The sequence below is a fragment of the Lacerta agilis genome, chromosome 16 (genome assembly GCF_009819535.1).
Source record: "Lacerta agilis isolate rLacAgi1 chromosome 16, rLacAgi1.pri, whole genome shotgun sequence".
In the NCBI taxonomy this organism is placed as follows: domain Eukaryota; kingdom Metazoa; phylum Chordata; class Lepidosauria; order Squamata; family Lacertidae; genus Lacerta; species Lacerta agilis.
In genome coordinates, this window is record NC_046327.1 from 28,828,647 (window position 1) to 28,842,695 (window position 14,049).

Consider the following 14,049-nt stretch of genomic DNA (forward strand, 5'->3'; position numbering starts at 1 on the left):
GTCTTAGTCATGCTGGCCACATGACCTGGAAGCTGTCTTTGGACAAACGCTGGCTCCCTCGGCCTATAGAGCGAGATGAGTGCCGCAACCTCAGAGTCGTCTGCGGCTGGACTTAACAGTCAGGGGTCCCTTTACCCTTTACCTTTGAATATTATTCAATTATCACCGTTTCCTGAACCATCCGGCTCTTCTTTCCATTACAGACATGGATTACTTTTAATACGTGAGCTAGAGTAACCTGACCAAATCCATGTGACTCAGAAGAGATTGGGCCAGCATGACCAAGGCCTTAAATGCCTGACATTTGGTGAACTTCTTCCATAAAAATGAAACTCGTTAATTTGAACAGGTGAAGAATCTTGTTGGGCATGATTATATGTCAAAATTACCATATTCCCCAGGAAGTTATTTTAGGAATTAAGTAAAACTTGGGGTTAATTAAAGGCAGAATGAAAAGTACAGCTGTTTGGAACGGGCTGTAATCATTCTTCCACTTGAGTACAAAGTTTGTTCTGCAGCTAAGTAAGTCCCAACTTGTCCCAGAAGAGGTGGCATGTGCAGAGCCAACCAGCCAGAAGTTTCAAACTAGTTTATAGCTAGTTTTCTAGGAAGAACCCTGGTTTTCTAAGAAGTGCAGTAGTCCTGCTGTCATGTTCTTCTCCACAAATCAGGTCTTACATGGCGAATTAAAAGCCAGTTTACTCTGCATTAGACTAACCGCCCAAATTAAACTGATTTTTCATCTTGATTTCTTTGGAAGCACCGTTCAGAGGTCCTTCCAAGTAGAACAGTTTCTTTGCAAAAACCAAGGGCTTTGGTGCACACGCAGAGCATTCCCTCACATTAAAGAGATCCGGTTCATTCTGAATGTCATGACCACACTGGAGCAGTGGAAGGTTCTTTGAGCAGGGCTACTGGAGAAGGGCCCTGCCAAAGTCAAGGTCAAGTTTAAAAAACAAAAACAGTCATCAACCCCCCAAATCTCAAAGCCACACAATCTTCTCTGGCCAATTAGCTCTCTGCACCATTCAGCCGATCCCAATCCAAAAGTACTACTATGGCAATTACCGTAGGTTACTCCCATCTGACTCCAGCCATTAAACCATGTGAAATTGTTATTTCGCTGCGTAACCAGCCCCGGTTGTGTAGGTTCCCACTCCCTCCTGTTGTCATGAGGGTAATCCAGGAACGCCCACCACCAGCCTCTAGTATAATCATACGTCTGTTCTGAGCATGTTCAGAACTGTTTCCTTGAAGTCCACATCTATAAAGCTAGGAATATATGGTCTCCATCTTCCTGAATCTAACCATGTCTACTCAGAGGTAAGTCCTACTGAACTCAGTGGGGCTTACACTCAGGTTAGTCTTTGCACATATAGGACTCCGCTAGACAGCTGCAAATAAAACGTTTTAAATGTGTTGTAAAGTGCGATATACAAATGTCACACCAGACGGCGACACTGAGCTATGCCAAATTCAATGTGTTTTTCAAAACGTTTTTTTAAAGAAGCATTTTCACAGCATTCTTTAATATGTGTGTAGATTCCACCATTGTTGCACTATCCAACACAGTAAATAACTGTTGTTTAATTAATGTATATGGCAGGTACACCGTTATAGCACAGTCCTCAACATGTCTATTTGGAGGTTAATCCCATTGAATGAATGGGTCTTGCTCCCAGCTAAGTGGGTTTAGGGCTGCAGCCTTACTCTTTGTATGTTTACTCAAAAGTAAGTCCCAACATCAGGTGTGGTTTGGACAGCACAACAACCCTTCAATGCTTTTGCAGACTTAGTCTATCTATGTACATTTTCTCCTGGTTGTATCCATAATTCTTCCCCGATCCAGAATCAGGGAGGGCAGACTTTTTATCATTATTATTCTTTATTTATCAGTACTGAGTTTATATCCATCCCATCTAGCCTCCAAGGATCTCAAGCTGGTATTCTTGGATATCCCTTTCCCCATATTATCCTCAAAATAACCCTGTGACATAGGTTAGTCAGATAAACAGTGACTAGCTCAATGCGAGCGCCATAGCTGAGTGGTGATTTTAAACATTATTGCCTAGACCCCAGGCCACTTAATATCACTCCACCTGAGAGCTGGTTTAACCTCCAGATGAATGGGGCTTCTACCTAGGGCAGCAACATTTTAAGGGTGGCAAAATTTGAAGGCCAGTAAAATTTGAAAGGCGCTTATAATATTTTGCACCTTTGAGGGCTGCTGCCCCCATCACCACTCCTCTGGGCTGTGTTTTGCTCCTGCCTGATGCACCCGCCCCAGTTTCCCCTTCTCGGGGTCACCCCAATGGCTCGCCGCCTCCCTACTGTCAAGAAAAGAGGAGACAAGCTCAGATGGTGTTGGGAAGCTGCAGCCACTGGGTTGTCCAAGCAGAGGAGGCAGCAACTGAAGAAGAGGGGAGGGCATGGAAAGAGCAGACAGGATCCAAACCCTGCCATTACCCACACCTTTCCCTCCAGGTAAACTGGCCCATTTAAGCCTCCCTTCACCCACTTTCAAAGGGCTGTAGGAAAATGGGGAGTGATGGTGTTATGTGTGGGATGTGACCTAGAGCTGTTGCCTTCTGAGGTGGCATGGACTTCCTTCCACCTTAATCTTGAAGTGGGCCTCAGCTTCCCTGAAGGATGTGGGGCGAGCAGAAAGTGTGGTCCCTCTGCAAATGTGCAGAGTGTTATATGACGAGTGAAGGATCAGAGTTTACTAGGGCGCAGAATACTTTTGTACTGGCACTGTTCCACCTTATTTCACATTCTGGGGGATCATAATCTTTTCCTATAGGTCTGGAAATGTATGGGGGACCTAGTCAACAGTTCTGCTGTGCACCTTTAATACTAACCAGTTTTGGCTGCGATCCTTTACATACTTATTAGGGAGCAACCGCCGTAGAGTTCAGTGGGAATTACTTCAGTTAAGTTGGGTCCAAAGTACTTGTGCAGCTGATCGGCTTTAGAATTGCATAATTGTAGAGTTGGAAGGGACAACCCCCCTGCAATACAGAAATCTAAACAAAAGCATCCTTGACAGATGACCACCCAACCTCTGCTTTAAAATATCCAATGAAGGAGAGTCCACCACCTTCCGAATAGAAAGGTGCAAAGTACTCATGCAACTGAAATGCTTGCATCCACAGTATGTTTGTGAGGGTGGAAGACGGGGAAAGAGCAAGAGCAAATAGCCATGGCTCTTGAACTCATTGGCCATGCCACCAGGATTACCTAGCAACTCTGCCAGGTACCCTGGGCACCAACCACCACTGCGTTGGGGCTCCATGACTTTTGACTCTGAGCAGAGAGCACGGCACACATTATGTCAGGTAGGACAGCATCATGTTCCCTTCGGGATAGGGCTGTCATTGGTTGATTGCAAGAGGACTCAGTCATGGCCACTTGCAAAGATTCCTCGAAACTTGCTTTTGAATTAACGTTGGTATCTGGCATTTTGGGTGGGCTTTAGCAAAATCATCCAGACTTAATTCAGCATTTGGCAGGAGTGCACAAAGGGTTGCAGGAGCCTCGCTCCCCCCCCCATACCTACTGGACCTTGGCTTTACAATGCTTTTATGGACAATACATTAAAGGGGAATAGGAATAAATATATGTCAACGTTTTTCAAATGTTGAGAGAGCCTTTCCCGTACCAAGGAACCCCTTTGTGCCTGCCACAGAATTTCAGAGATTTCTGGAGCACTCAGTTCTTGCAAAGCACTATCTAGGCCTGCTGAGCCTCACCATGTTTCAAGGTATCTGAAGAAGTGTGCATGCACACGAAAGCTCATACCAAGAACAAACTCAGTTGGTCTCTAAGGTGCTACTGGAAAGAATTTTCTATTTTGTTTCGACTATGGCAGACCAACACGGCTACCCACCTGTAACTGAATCAAGGAAGCTTGTTGGTCATTATTGATCTAACTCAATAATTCAGTGGTTGCACAGAGTACTGTTCAAAAATGATTGGCACATGCAATTTTTTCAAGTACGAATGTTTGCTTGCTCGTAAGATATTGACTACAAAAGCCCCACAATTCAGCCAAATTTATTTAATGAATATGTGTTTCAAAACAAAAATATAAAGGCACACGCTGTAATTCTTTTAAACCACACTTTGCAGAATTAAGGCACCTTGATGAAATGTTGTCACTCCCTTTACAAAGATTATTGCATGGTTGACAAGTATGGGAGAAGAAGCAAAGAAACGAGTGATAAAAAACGACAATTTACAAACAACGCCCACATCAATAATGGAAATTGGCAGGGGTTCCTTTATGCAAAGGCTTCCGGACCAAGTACCAGTTGATATGTATCTTCCTGAACAAGAAGAAATTGTTGCATGCATTTCATTGATTGTTTTAGAATTCAACAATTCAAAGCAGGCTTTTTAAAGGCTAATGTTTCACAAACCTTACAATTGTCTCCTGTACTTAAAATGCTACAGTGGAGATATATTCCTTTTAATTTTTTAAATTCATGTGGGTTACTTAGTACAATGGCTCATGAATAGGACCTGTTGAATACACCAGGGATCACTATTTCCACAGGAATACACATTCCACGAAGCAGAGGACTTCAGCAAGAGAGTCAAATTCACAAACCAGACAAGCCAAAGTTCTTAAATATAAATCGTTTAAGTCCCGCTGAAGTCAACAGCATATCTTTTTCCGAATTCAAATCTATCGAATCATCCTACTGCAGGTCAATCTTGCTGCTTCTCATGTTTAGTTTCAACCAGAGGGAAATGGCGTCAACTATAAGCATGCCTAAAAGCTAATTCGGTTAACATCCCTGGAATGAAGGGCCACTTCATATTCTGTACTCAGCTACAGGAAGTACAATATGTAAATGAATGTTGCATCAGTTGGGATACGGGGAACGTACATATAAACAACTATTTTCTTCAGTAAAATACACACAAGGCTGCAATGCTAACCCCACTTGCCTATGAATAAGCTCCATTGAATTCTGTAAATCAGGAAAGGCTCTGCCTCCCATTTCTATACATTTGAACAAAAAATGTGTTGTTGTTTTTTCAAATTCAATCTGCCCTTATCAACGAATGGAAGGTGCATGTATTTTATACTTTGGTATCGGTATGTGAGTACAATATTTAAAACAAAAGAGCATCTCTTGCTTCTAATCAAATCAGCCTGACTCATAAACAGATTCTGCGTGCTGGTTTCGGGCTGGTTCCTATATGTACAAAAAAAAACGATAGTACAAAAGAATATACAAAAGGTAGAACCCACATTCAACATCCCCACATGTACACAGCTGAAAATATGGGGAGTTTAAATTCATACAATGTCCACCACCTTTTGCACCTCTAACAGGTGAACGGTAGCGCCGGTGTTTAAGCATGTTGTCTGCTGCTTAATGCGGGCATCTCTGAACGGAAGCTAATGTGTTGAATGAATGAATTTATTTTTACGGTCATGGACCAAATTACGCTAATGTGTTTACTGTAAGTTTATTTTCATTTGGGACCTTAGATAGCCAGTACGGTAATCGATCCAAGAACACTCCTGAACGCTCGCGTTTTGAGAGAGTCACCTTTGGAGAGTGCAGGAGAGAGAATCTCTCAGCTTCGCTAGCAAATGTTTTACGCAGTGATGAAAGCGAAGATCCTATGTCATTGCTTAAAGTTTATTATGATTTCTAAGGTAACGTCTGTGTCATAATAGTATTTAATAACATGAATCGCATGGTTTTTGCTGATCTAAAGGTGATACATTTACATAGCTTACACTCTTGGATTTTCTCACTTTAAAGCTTATTTACTTGCAGGCGGAATGCATTTAAATTATAGAGTTCGGATTCATGGAAATGGGTACATTTTGAGTTGATCCCTGCTCATTGGGATCGTACCAGCTAATGCATCTTTTAGGAAGTGCTTCCCCCCCCCCCCATATGCACTCCCGTCTGCTTTTATGGGGTAGAGGATGCTATGCCCAATTGTTAATGGGAACAAGTGATTTGGTTAGTTTTCCCTTATGATTTTTTCTTTTTGCTTTTCTTCAGAGCTTCAGTTCTCTTTCTGTACAGTCTGCTTTTTCGCAGGTCTGACGAGCCTTGTTCTTCTCCGTGGTGAGCCTGTGGACCAAAAAAGAGAACAAATGTTATTAAGGTAAACTAATGCCCCATTCCTATACGTTGTTGTTGTTGTAGCTGCTGCTGCAGCTGCTATTTTTAAAATTTGCATGCAGCCCTTCATCTGAAGATCCCAAGGGAGTTCACAACAGGAAAATACAAAAGGAGAACACAAAACACACATTAAAACAAAAGCAAAAACAAACCATCGCAAACCACCCAAAAGACACAATTGATTGCACACAATATAAATGCCTAAAGGATTAAGAAATAAATACTGCAGTGTTATGTTCCTCCTCATACCTTGTGTTCTTCTGGATGTTTGTACTTTTCTAACAGGTGCTTCTAAAAAGAAGAAACAGAAAACAGTGTTGCAATCTTGCATTATTTATTGTAGAGGTTTGAAACAGTGCGGTAAGGTATCTTCCGAAATGTCAAAAATTTAAAGCTGACGAATTCTTTTTCAGTTTAAGACACTGGATGAATAATAAATGCTTTTTACTACACAATATATTTCACATGATCTATAGATTACTTGCTGCTCTGATGGCAGATATTATTGAGTGATCAGAGTACTTTCCAAAACATATTAGCATCTGCACACAGAAAAAAAACCGGCATGTCAGGCAGAAGAGCTCTAGCCTAGTTTTGTCCCTGATATGCTACATTTCTATGTGTAGGGTCCCCCTCCCTCCGCCAAGGAACACTCAGTGATTTTGAGCCCCTCCTTTAATTCAAACGTAGTACCACCCAAACATAGATTTACCACCTCAGTGATATCTAGGCCACTGTGTGCAATTATAGATACAGACTGAGATCCAATAAAAACTACTCTAAACATAGTAAAGCACTCCAACATGTCCAGGTGGATTTTTCACTTTTCAAAAAAATTGAAAACAAAATAGGTCTCTGCCTTCTGGCACGAGGGGCTGCTGAAACACACACACACACACACACACACACACACACACACACCATAGTGCATGGCACTGTTGACCAGAGCTTTGGGTTCTCTATCCACAGTCCTAGAAAGCGGTGATACAGAGCTATGAGCCAAACAACGTTAAACACCTGTAAATCCCTCCGAATGGAAGAGACTGAGGCAATGGCATGAGTCCATAATTTGGAGGAAGAAAATAAGATATAATGAAGTGGAAGCCAGTGCTTTTAAGTTACTGCAGGCAGAAGCGTGAGTACATGCAGGTTCGCACTGTAGCAGCCAAGCACTGTAGGGGCAGGATGCTACAGTTTAACAGGCTGATAATAGAAATAAAAATTTATCAATGGCGATGCTGTCAAAAATACCAACTGCCCACTTGTATTGCTGAGCTCTTTCTTTCTTTCTTTCTTTCTTTCTTTCTCTTTCTTTCTTTGTTTGTTTTCTTTCTTTCTTTTCTCTCTCTTTCTCTCTTTCTCTCTCTTTCCCGTCCTTCCTTCCTTCCTTCCTTCCTTCCTTCCTTCCTTCCTTCCTTCCTTCCCTCCTTCCTTCCTTCCTTCTTTCTTTTAAAAATAACATTACAGTACTGTGAAATTTTCCACATTCCCCCCCCCCCCCACATCCCTTCTGGGTACCAGCTCCAATTTTTCTAGTTGGCTTGGGCTAATGAAACACCTGCATATTTTTGAACAGGCATTCTGCATAAGTTTCAATTAAGACCTGGCTCAAAAAAATAAATAAAATCTTTATTAGCAATTTTGTTGTTGTTCAGTCGTTCAGTCGTGTCCGACTCTTCGTGACCCCATAGACCAGAGCACGCCAGGCACCCCTATCCTCCACTGCCTCCCGCAGTTTGGCCAAACTATTAGCAATTAGTATTCTGTTTAATCATGCAATATGTCTTGAACAAATCCTTGACATGACATATTCAGCGAGCACAACTTAATATACATAGTAGATGACAGGTATATTGTCGTCTTGTTGGAAGATTAAAAGGAACGGAACTATGAGAAACGCTTAACATCCCTTTATGGGGGTTAGAATAATTGAAACAGATTTTGTTTGTTTGTTAATGACTAATAAATTATTCAAGTAAGTTGTAAATATACAGAACACTGCAACTTTAAACTGGTGAACAGAACAAAGTCATTTCATGCCAATAGGCTACGTAAACAACTGGGTTAGAAAGTATAGGGTGGAAATAAACAATTCCGTATTCTCTAGGTCTGGTCCTGATTTCCATGCAAGTAATTCACTCACAACAATTGTTTGGATAAGAGGATGGTTCCATATTGCTGCATAACTAACCTTCCAGATGAATTTTCTTTATTTCTGTCTCGATAATCTGTGGCTCTGTCTCAATTACTTTAGTAACCTTGGTGTACTCAGATCCAGCTACAACAGGCATTAAAAACAATTGCCAGTTAAGAGTGGGTATATTTTTTAAAAAACAAAACAAAACAGGGAAGTGGTCCATATTTGAAATGTTACATCTGAAGAGGCTGTGGATGGGTGCAACATGAGCAAATGAGCAAATTCCGAAATATTTTCTTAGAAGTGACAAATCCTCTGTTCTATTCCAAGCATTGCCTCAACACCTGGCATGTTTCCCCAAATGTGCAACGAGCACGCACTGTTGTTAGTTTACACTGCAATCATCTTAACGGTGTGGTTCACAACTTGCAAAGGGCTTGTTGTGTTTCCGTAGGCAAGGGAAGAATTTTTGTTCCAGTTTGAACTGGGGAGAAACAGCTCCGGTTGATGTCCAGAATGTCTGTGGAGCCATCGCCATCATGATCGCATCATGCAAATCATGTGTTTGTTTATATCTGTGTATGGGAGTGGGGTGGGTGGGGTCTAGGCATGTCTCAAAGAATTATATGGATCTCTCACGGCAGTCAAAGGAAAAGAAGGGCTGGAAGAAACGAAGCAAAGTGAAAAAAATAAAAATAAAAACAAAGACAAATAAACGAATCAAGGATTTGGTTTATAGTAGCCACTTCACAATTGCAAGAAGAACAGGAAAAAAGAATTCAGTGGATCACTTTTTTGATATTTCAGGTTTTACGCCAGAGATTCTAGAAGAAGAAGAAGAATAATTTGGATTTGATATCCCACTTTATCACTACCTGAAGGAGTCTCAAAGTGGCTAACATTCTCCTTTCCCTTCTTCCCCCACAACAAACACTCTGTGAGGTGAGTGGGGCTGAGAGACTTCAAAGAAGTGTGACTAGCTCAAGGTCACCCAGCAGCTGCATGTGGAGGAGTGGAGATGCGAACCCAGTTCACCAGATTATGAGTCTAGCGCTCTTAATCACTACACCACACTGGCTCTTTTTGCATAGTCTGTGGCTCACTACTTGACCATCTGACCCAGGACTCTATTCTCTCAGAGGCTTCCCAGGTCCCAGGCAGGGACCATTTCTCAGCCCTGTTACTGGAGATGGTTTTAAATTGAAATTCTGCAGAGTGTGTCTGAGATCTTCATCATCCATCACATGCACTCTCCCACTGAGCTAATTGTACTCACGATTTATCACTTGGAATATTGGGGGGGGGGGGGAACGGCAAAGAATAGAGATTAGAAACAATGGATTGCACTGTTGTTGTTGTTTTAAAAAAATATAGCATAAGTTTGAATAAGCCATATCAACACCATGAAAACTGGATTATTAGGCAATTCTTATGTTACAATTTGAAGGCTACCGCCTTCAAATGCCTGCTTGCTGTTAGATCCACATCCTGCAACCTACAGCTACTTATCCTTTATAAAAAAAATTTAAAGGGAGGTTCCAGTCTTCCAGATGCTACTCTTCTCAATCGCACAATTGTGAAACCACTGTCTATTGGAGTCACCTTGTGCTTTGTGGAATGCCATAAAAATGGATGCTTTTCAGTATTTCTTTTCTCTACAGTTAGGTCCCTTAGATAAAATAAATATGTCAGCACCTGTTCTTATAGTTTTATTAAACTAAACCTATAACCCTAATCCCACTTCCCTGAGAGTGAGCCCCATTGAATTCAATGGGACTTTCACAGTTGGATTTTTGTGCTGCAAGATGACATTTGCGAAATGCTTTTTCTGAGTTCTTTAGGCAATTTCATGCAGGAAAGGCTTTCCTGATTTACTCCACTATATAAGGATTTCAAACTCTGATCCAATGAAGAGCCAGCTGGACTCTAATTCTGTGAGATAACCATAGCAGAAGCTGATGTGGTCTCACTTTAACTTGAGCAAGAATAAAAATTTATAGTTTGGATTTGGGGGTCAGGGTTACTGTTAACTTTGTCCAAATACTTGAATTCTTTTTTCCCTTCACTTCCTAAATATCCCACAACAAGGAAAACCATTCAATTGATGAATACAGATTAATAACATAAGCATTCGATTTTTTAAAAGTTGCCCGTCAGTTTCTCCTGGTTATTTCTTGGTGATCAGTAGATTATTAAGGAGAATAGAGAGGATCAGAATGTCATTTTTGGCAATACAGTGCACCCGACTAATACTGTATGGCAGTTTTGTTATGCTCAGACGCTATTGGCTAGCTGGCAACCATATGGTGGTGAAATCCTCATCCTACAAATGCACACACCCAGGATTGGGCACAAAACAGCATGCGGTGAGTTGAACATCCATTGAAAGGTGTTACTTGTATCTCTCAAACACATGGGATTGTCACAGCACCAAATTGGTTGCCTCTGTAGTGTAATACACATGTTTTTAGGATGCTACTTCTAGGAATCACTGCCCAGTTCTGCTGCAGTCATTCCTCATTTGAACCAAACCACTGTACCATATAGCCATTTTGCATGACATTTGTATGCCATATCTGGTAATAGTACCTGCTACTTCCACAGTTGCACTGAGAACTGCTTTTTTGGCTAGCATTAAGTTGGCCAATGGTGGCAGTCAAGATGGCGCTGCACATTATTGCATTAGGTGTTCAGACTGTGAATTTTGCACCTTTTTATTATTAACTGAAATGAGTTTGCATCAACATGCTCATCAGTACAAAGAAGAGTGCACTGTACTCTTGAAGATAATTACCAAGCTTTATTGCATAGAACCAAAAGTCATTTCGAAAGAAGGATGCTATACATGCCTTTGACAGTTAAATAGTGAGCAATGAATATTCATTTTAAAATGAGCAATGCAAAAAGATTTGGACTTTTCTCACGTGTTGCACTTACTTTGGAAGAATATCTTAAAATTCAAAAGTCATCACAGAATATTTATAATGCAAATAAATCTTCATTGCTCATTTGGAACTTTTTAAAGACTGAACAGATTCGCACAAATAAAGCTTTGTTGTACTCCAACATGTGTGGAGGTAAGCTGATTGCTCAAAGTTCAAAATTTCATGCATTAGGCTTGGTTTTTCTTCCATAAATTTTGCTTAATTGAACCAGTCTTTAAAAAGTTTAAAAGATCAGTTTGCCAGCTCTTGGCACTCATTACGATGAGGTTAGTTGTCTCACACTCACTAACCTCCCTTGAGGAGTCTTTTGATTTCTTCATCTTCAAGTAAATGACCATCACCTTCAATGAATTTGGTCACCTTGGTCACCTCTGACAGAATACATGTTTATGGCATGATGCGGAACATTGAGAAATTGGTAGTTGCAGCACATTTAACGAGCTTACTTTATAATCACACAATTATCAATTGCAGTGAAAAGTCTCATGCCAAACATCTGATTGTTTTCATTAAAAGAAATAAATGGTTGCAGTGTGGTGTTCCTGGTCTATAATATACAGTATATTGGCTGTTTCACTTGAACAAGAATTAAAATATTAATGTAGTACATATTGAATTCAAGACAGATTACAACTAAGATATGCCTCCCGTTGAAACCAGATAGGAGACTAGAAAGTCAATTTTGAATATTGCCAATTCCAGATGGATTTTGCTAATTTCTAAATGCTTCAGACATTTGCAAATGAATGCTGAAAATCTTGTTTAGGTGACTGTCAACATTAAATGGATGTGTATCTGAGTTTTCAGACATTCGCAAAATTCATTTATTTAGACATTTGAAATCCTGTTAATCATATTTAGAAACTGAAATCCTGTTAATTTTGTGCATACCATTCCCATGATCAAATGTTAAGACCTAGTCATTTCCAGACTCTGCCTTGTATAAGCGCTATTCATGTTGTGGAGCTGCTATAATGAGCATTATTATCCTTAGAAAACAAACCCTTGAGTTTGCCAAGATCACAATCCACACTTCCCTTTTGAAAAAGAATACTAACCTTCTTCCAGCAATTTCTTAAGAGTCTCCTCAGTATCTGCCCCACCTCCTGTAGTGATTCGGGTGTATTTCAGTTCAGGACCTGAAGTGAAAAAGATCCAGTTAGGTCCATGTGAGGGGGGAAAACCCCTCCCAAATTTTCGTTGTTGTGCTGTAGGTAACCATATCTTCCTGTTCAAAGTAATGATCTCAGAAAGTAATAAAAAAAGTCATTGTGGAATAAGGTCTCAATAGAAGCTTAGGTGCGTTCAGCGTAACTTACAGGAGGGTGGCATGTTTGGTGGACGGTTTGACAGACACATAGCTTACAACAAAGAGAGCAGCGCAGCTTTTGAAAGTGCAGGGAAATGTGTTGCAAGAAGCGCTACAATTATCCGACCGATACACACAACCACATTCTTCTCAGAGGCTGATTTTTCACACAGCTTTCCTGAATTTGGTGACGTGGTTTGAGTGTGCCATGCAGAGGGAGCTTGGGGGCAAGGTGCTGTCAGTATGCTGAAGAGAGACTCAGCTCTATTTTTCAATAACATTTGGATCAGGAGAGGCCGTGCAGGCCCTGAACTGATGCCTGGATGCAATGGTAGGATGGATGAGGCCAGGGTCGGATTTAGGTTTGAGCTACTGAAGGTAATGGGGCCCTTTATATGTCCAGCTGTCCTTTGTCAACAACAAATTGTCACTGTTTTTTGTGTTGAATATATGCTATATGGTAATTTATGGACCTAATAGTTTTCTAAAGCCATTTGCACATAACAAAGTATGTATTTTATCAAAGAAATGGTTGAACTTATCTAATATTCTGGAAATGTACATCCAGTTTTTTCCTTTAATTTTTTTTTTGGGAGGGGCCAAGAGAGTGGCGCACTAAGCTATAGCTTGTTTAGCTTATACATAAATCTGGCACTGGATGAGGCTGCTGCTGCCAGGGGTAAGATCCTGTCAGCATATTACACCTTTGCTCAGAGAACTGCACTGATTAGTTGAGTTACTACCATGCCAAGTTCAAAGTGTTACCATCAGTGCTTTTTTTCTGGAGGTACGCAACGGTACTCAGTACAGCGACCTTTTGGGAGGGAAGGAGGCAGGAGCACTTCAGGATCCTGTCAGAGCATCGCACCCAGCAGCTGCATGTGGAGGAGCGGAGACGCGAACCCGGTTCACCAGATTACAAGCCTACCGCTCTTAACCACTACACCACACTGGCTCTCAAGGGAAGCAGAAGGCTGTCTCCATCCCAAAGCCGAGCAGGGCAGGCCTGCTCACCAGGGCGGCAGTGCCCTGGTAGTTGGGTAGGTGGGCAAGGGAGCATCAAGCAGCTAACCCACCCACGCCACCCAGCCTTGGCATTAGGCCATGCCCCCACATGCTGGTCCCTCCCCCTGCTTGTTGGTGAGTGCCGGCACTTTTTGCCTAGAAAAAAAGCACTGGTCCTTAACAGCTTGGGACCAATTTACTTGCAGGATAGCGTTACCCTATACATGCTCATTGGACCTCTTCATTCTGTGGAAATGGCACTGTTAAAGGTGCCACGGAATACTTGTTCTGCAAATAGTACGAAATCAAGCTTTTAGTGAAGCGCTGCCTACAGCCAAGGACTGTCACTGAACACTCTCTGATACCTGCTTTAAACATATATAAGTTGGATGTGCTTGCACCTGTTTTTAGTTTATTGTTGTTTTTAATTACTTTTTGAAAGTTTTTACCGTAAATATCAGTTTTCAACTATCTGTTTTAAAAAACTGTATTTTT

General features: G+C 41.2%; 1 protein-coding gene across 12 annotated transcripts in view; it reads right to left on the reverse strand.

The window, feature by feature from the left end:
• Positions 1-4,040: 4,040 nt before the first annotated feature.
• The window catches only part of POSTN (periostin), a 51,906-nt gene continuing 41,897 nt past the window's right edge, over positions 4,041-14,049 (reverse strand). For 5 of the 12 annotated variants that reach the window (XM_033173120.1, XM_033173111.1, XM_033173118.1 and 2 more), the window contains 5 exons: positions 12,299-12,379; positions 11,531-11,611; positions 8,350-8,436; positions 6,408-6,449; positions 4,041-6,107 (listed from right to left, as the gene is read on the reverse strand). In XM_033173120.1, the coding sequence (XP_033029011.1) occupies positions 6,040-6,107; positions 6,408-6,449; positions 8,350-8,436; positions 11,531-11,611; positions 12,299-12,379 (359 nt within the window). In that variant the 3' untranslated portion in view covers positions 4,041-6,039. The remainder of the gene's footprint in view (positions 6,108-6,407; positions 6,450-8,349; positions 8,437-11,530; positions 11,612-12,298; positions 12,380-14,049) is intronic. The other 7 variants (XM_033173121.1, XM_033173117.1, XM_033173113.1 and 4 more) reach the window with 3 other exon arrangements.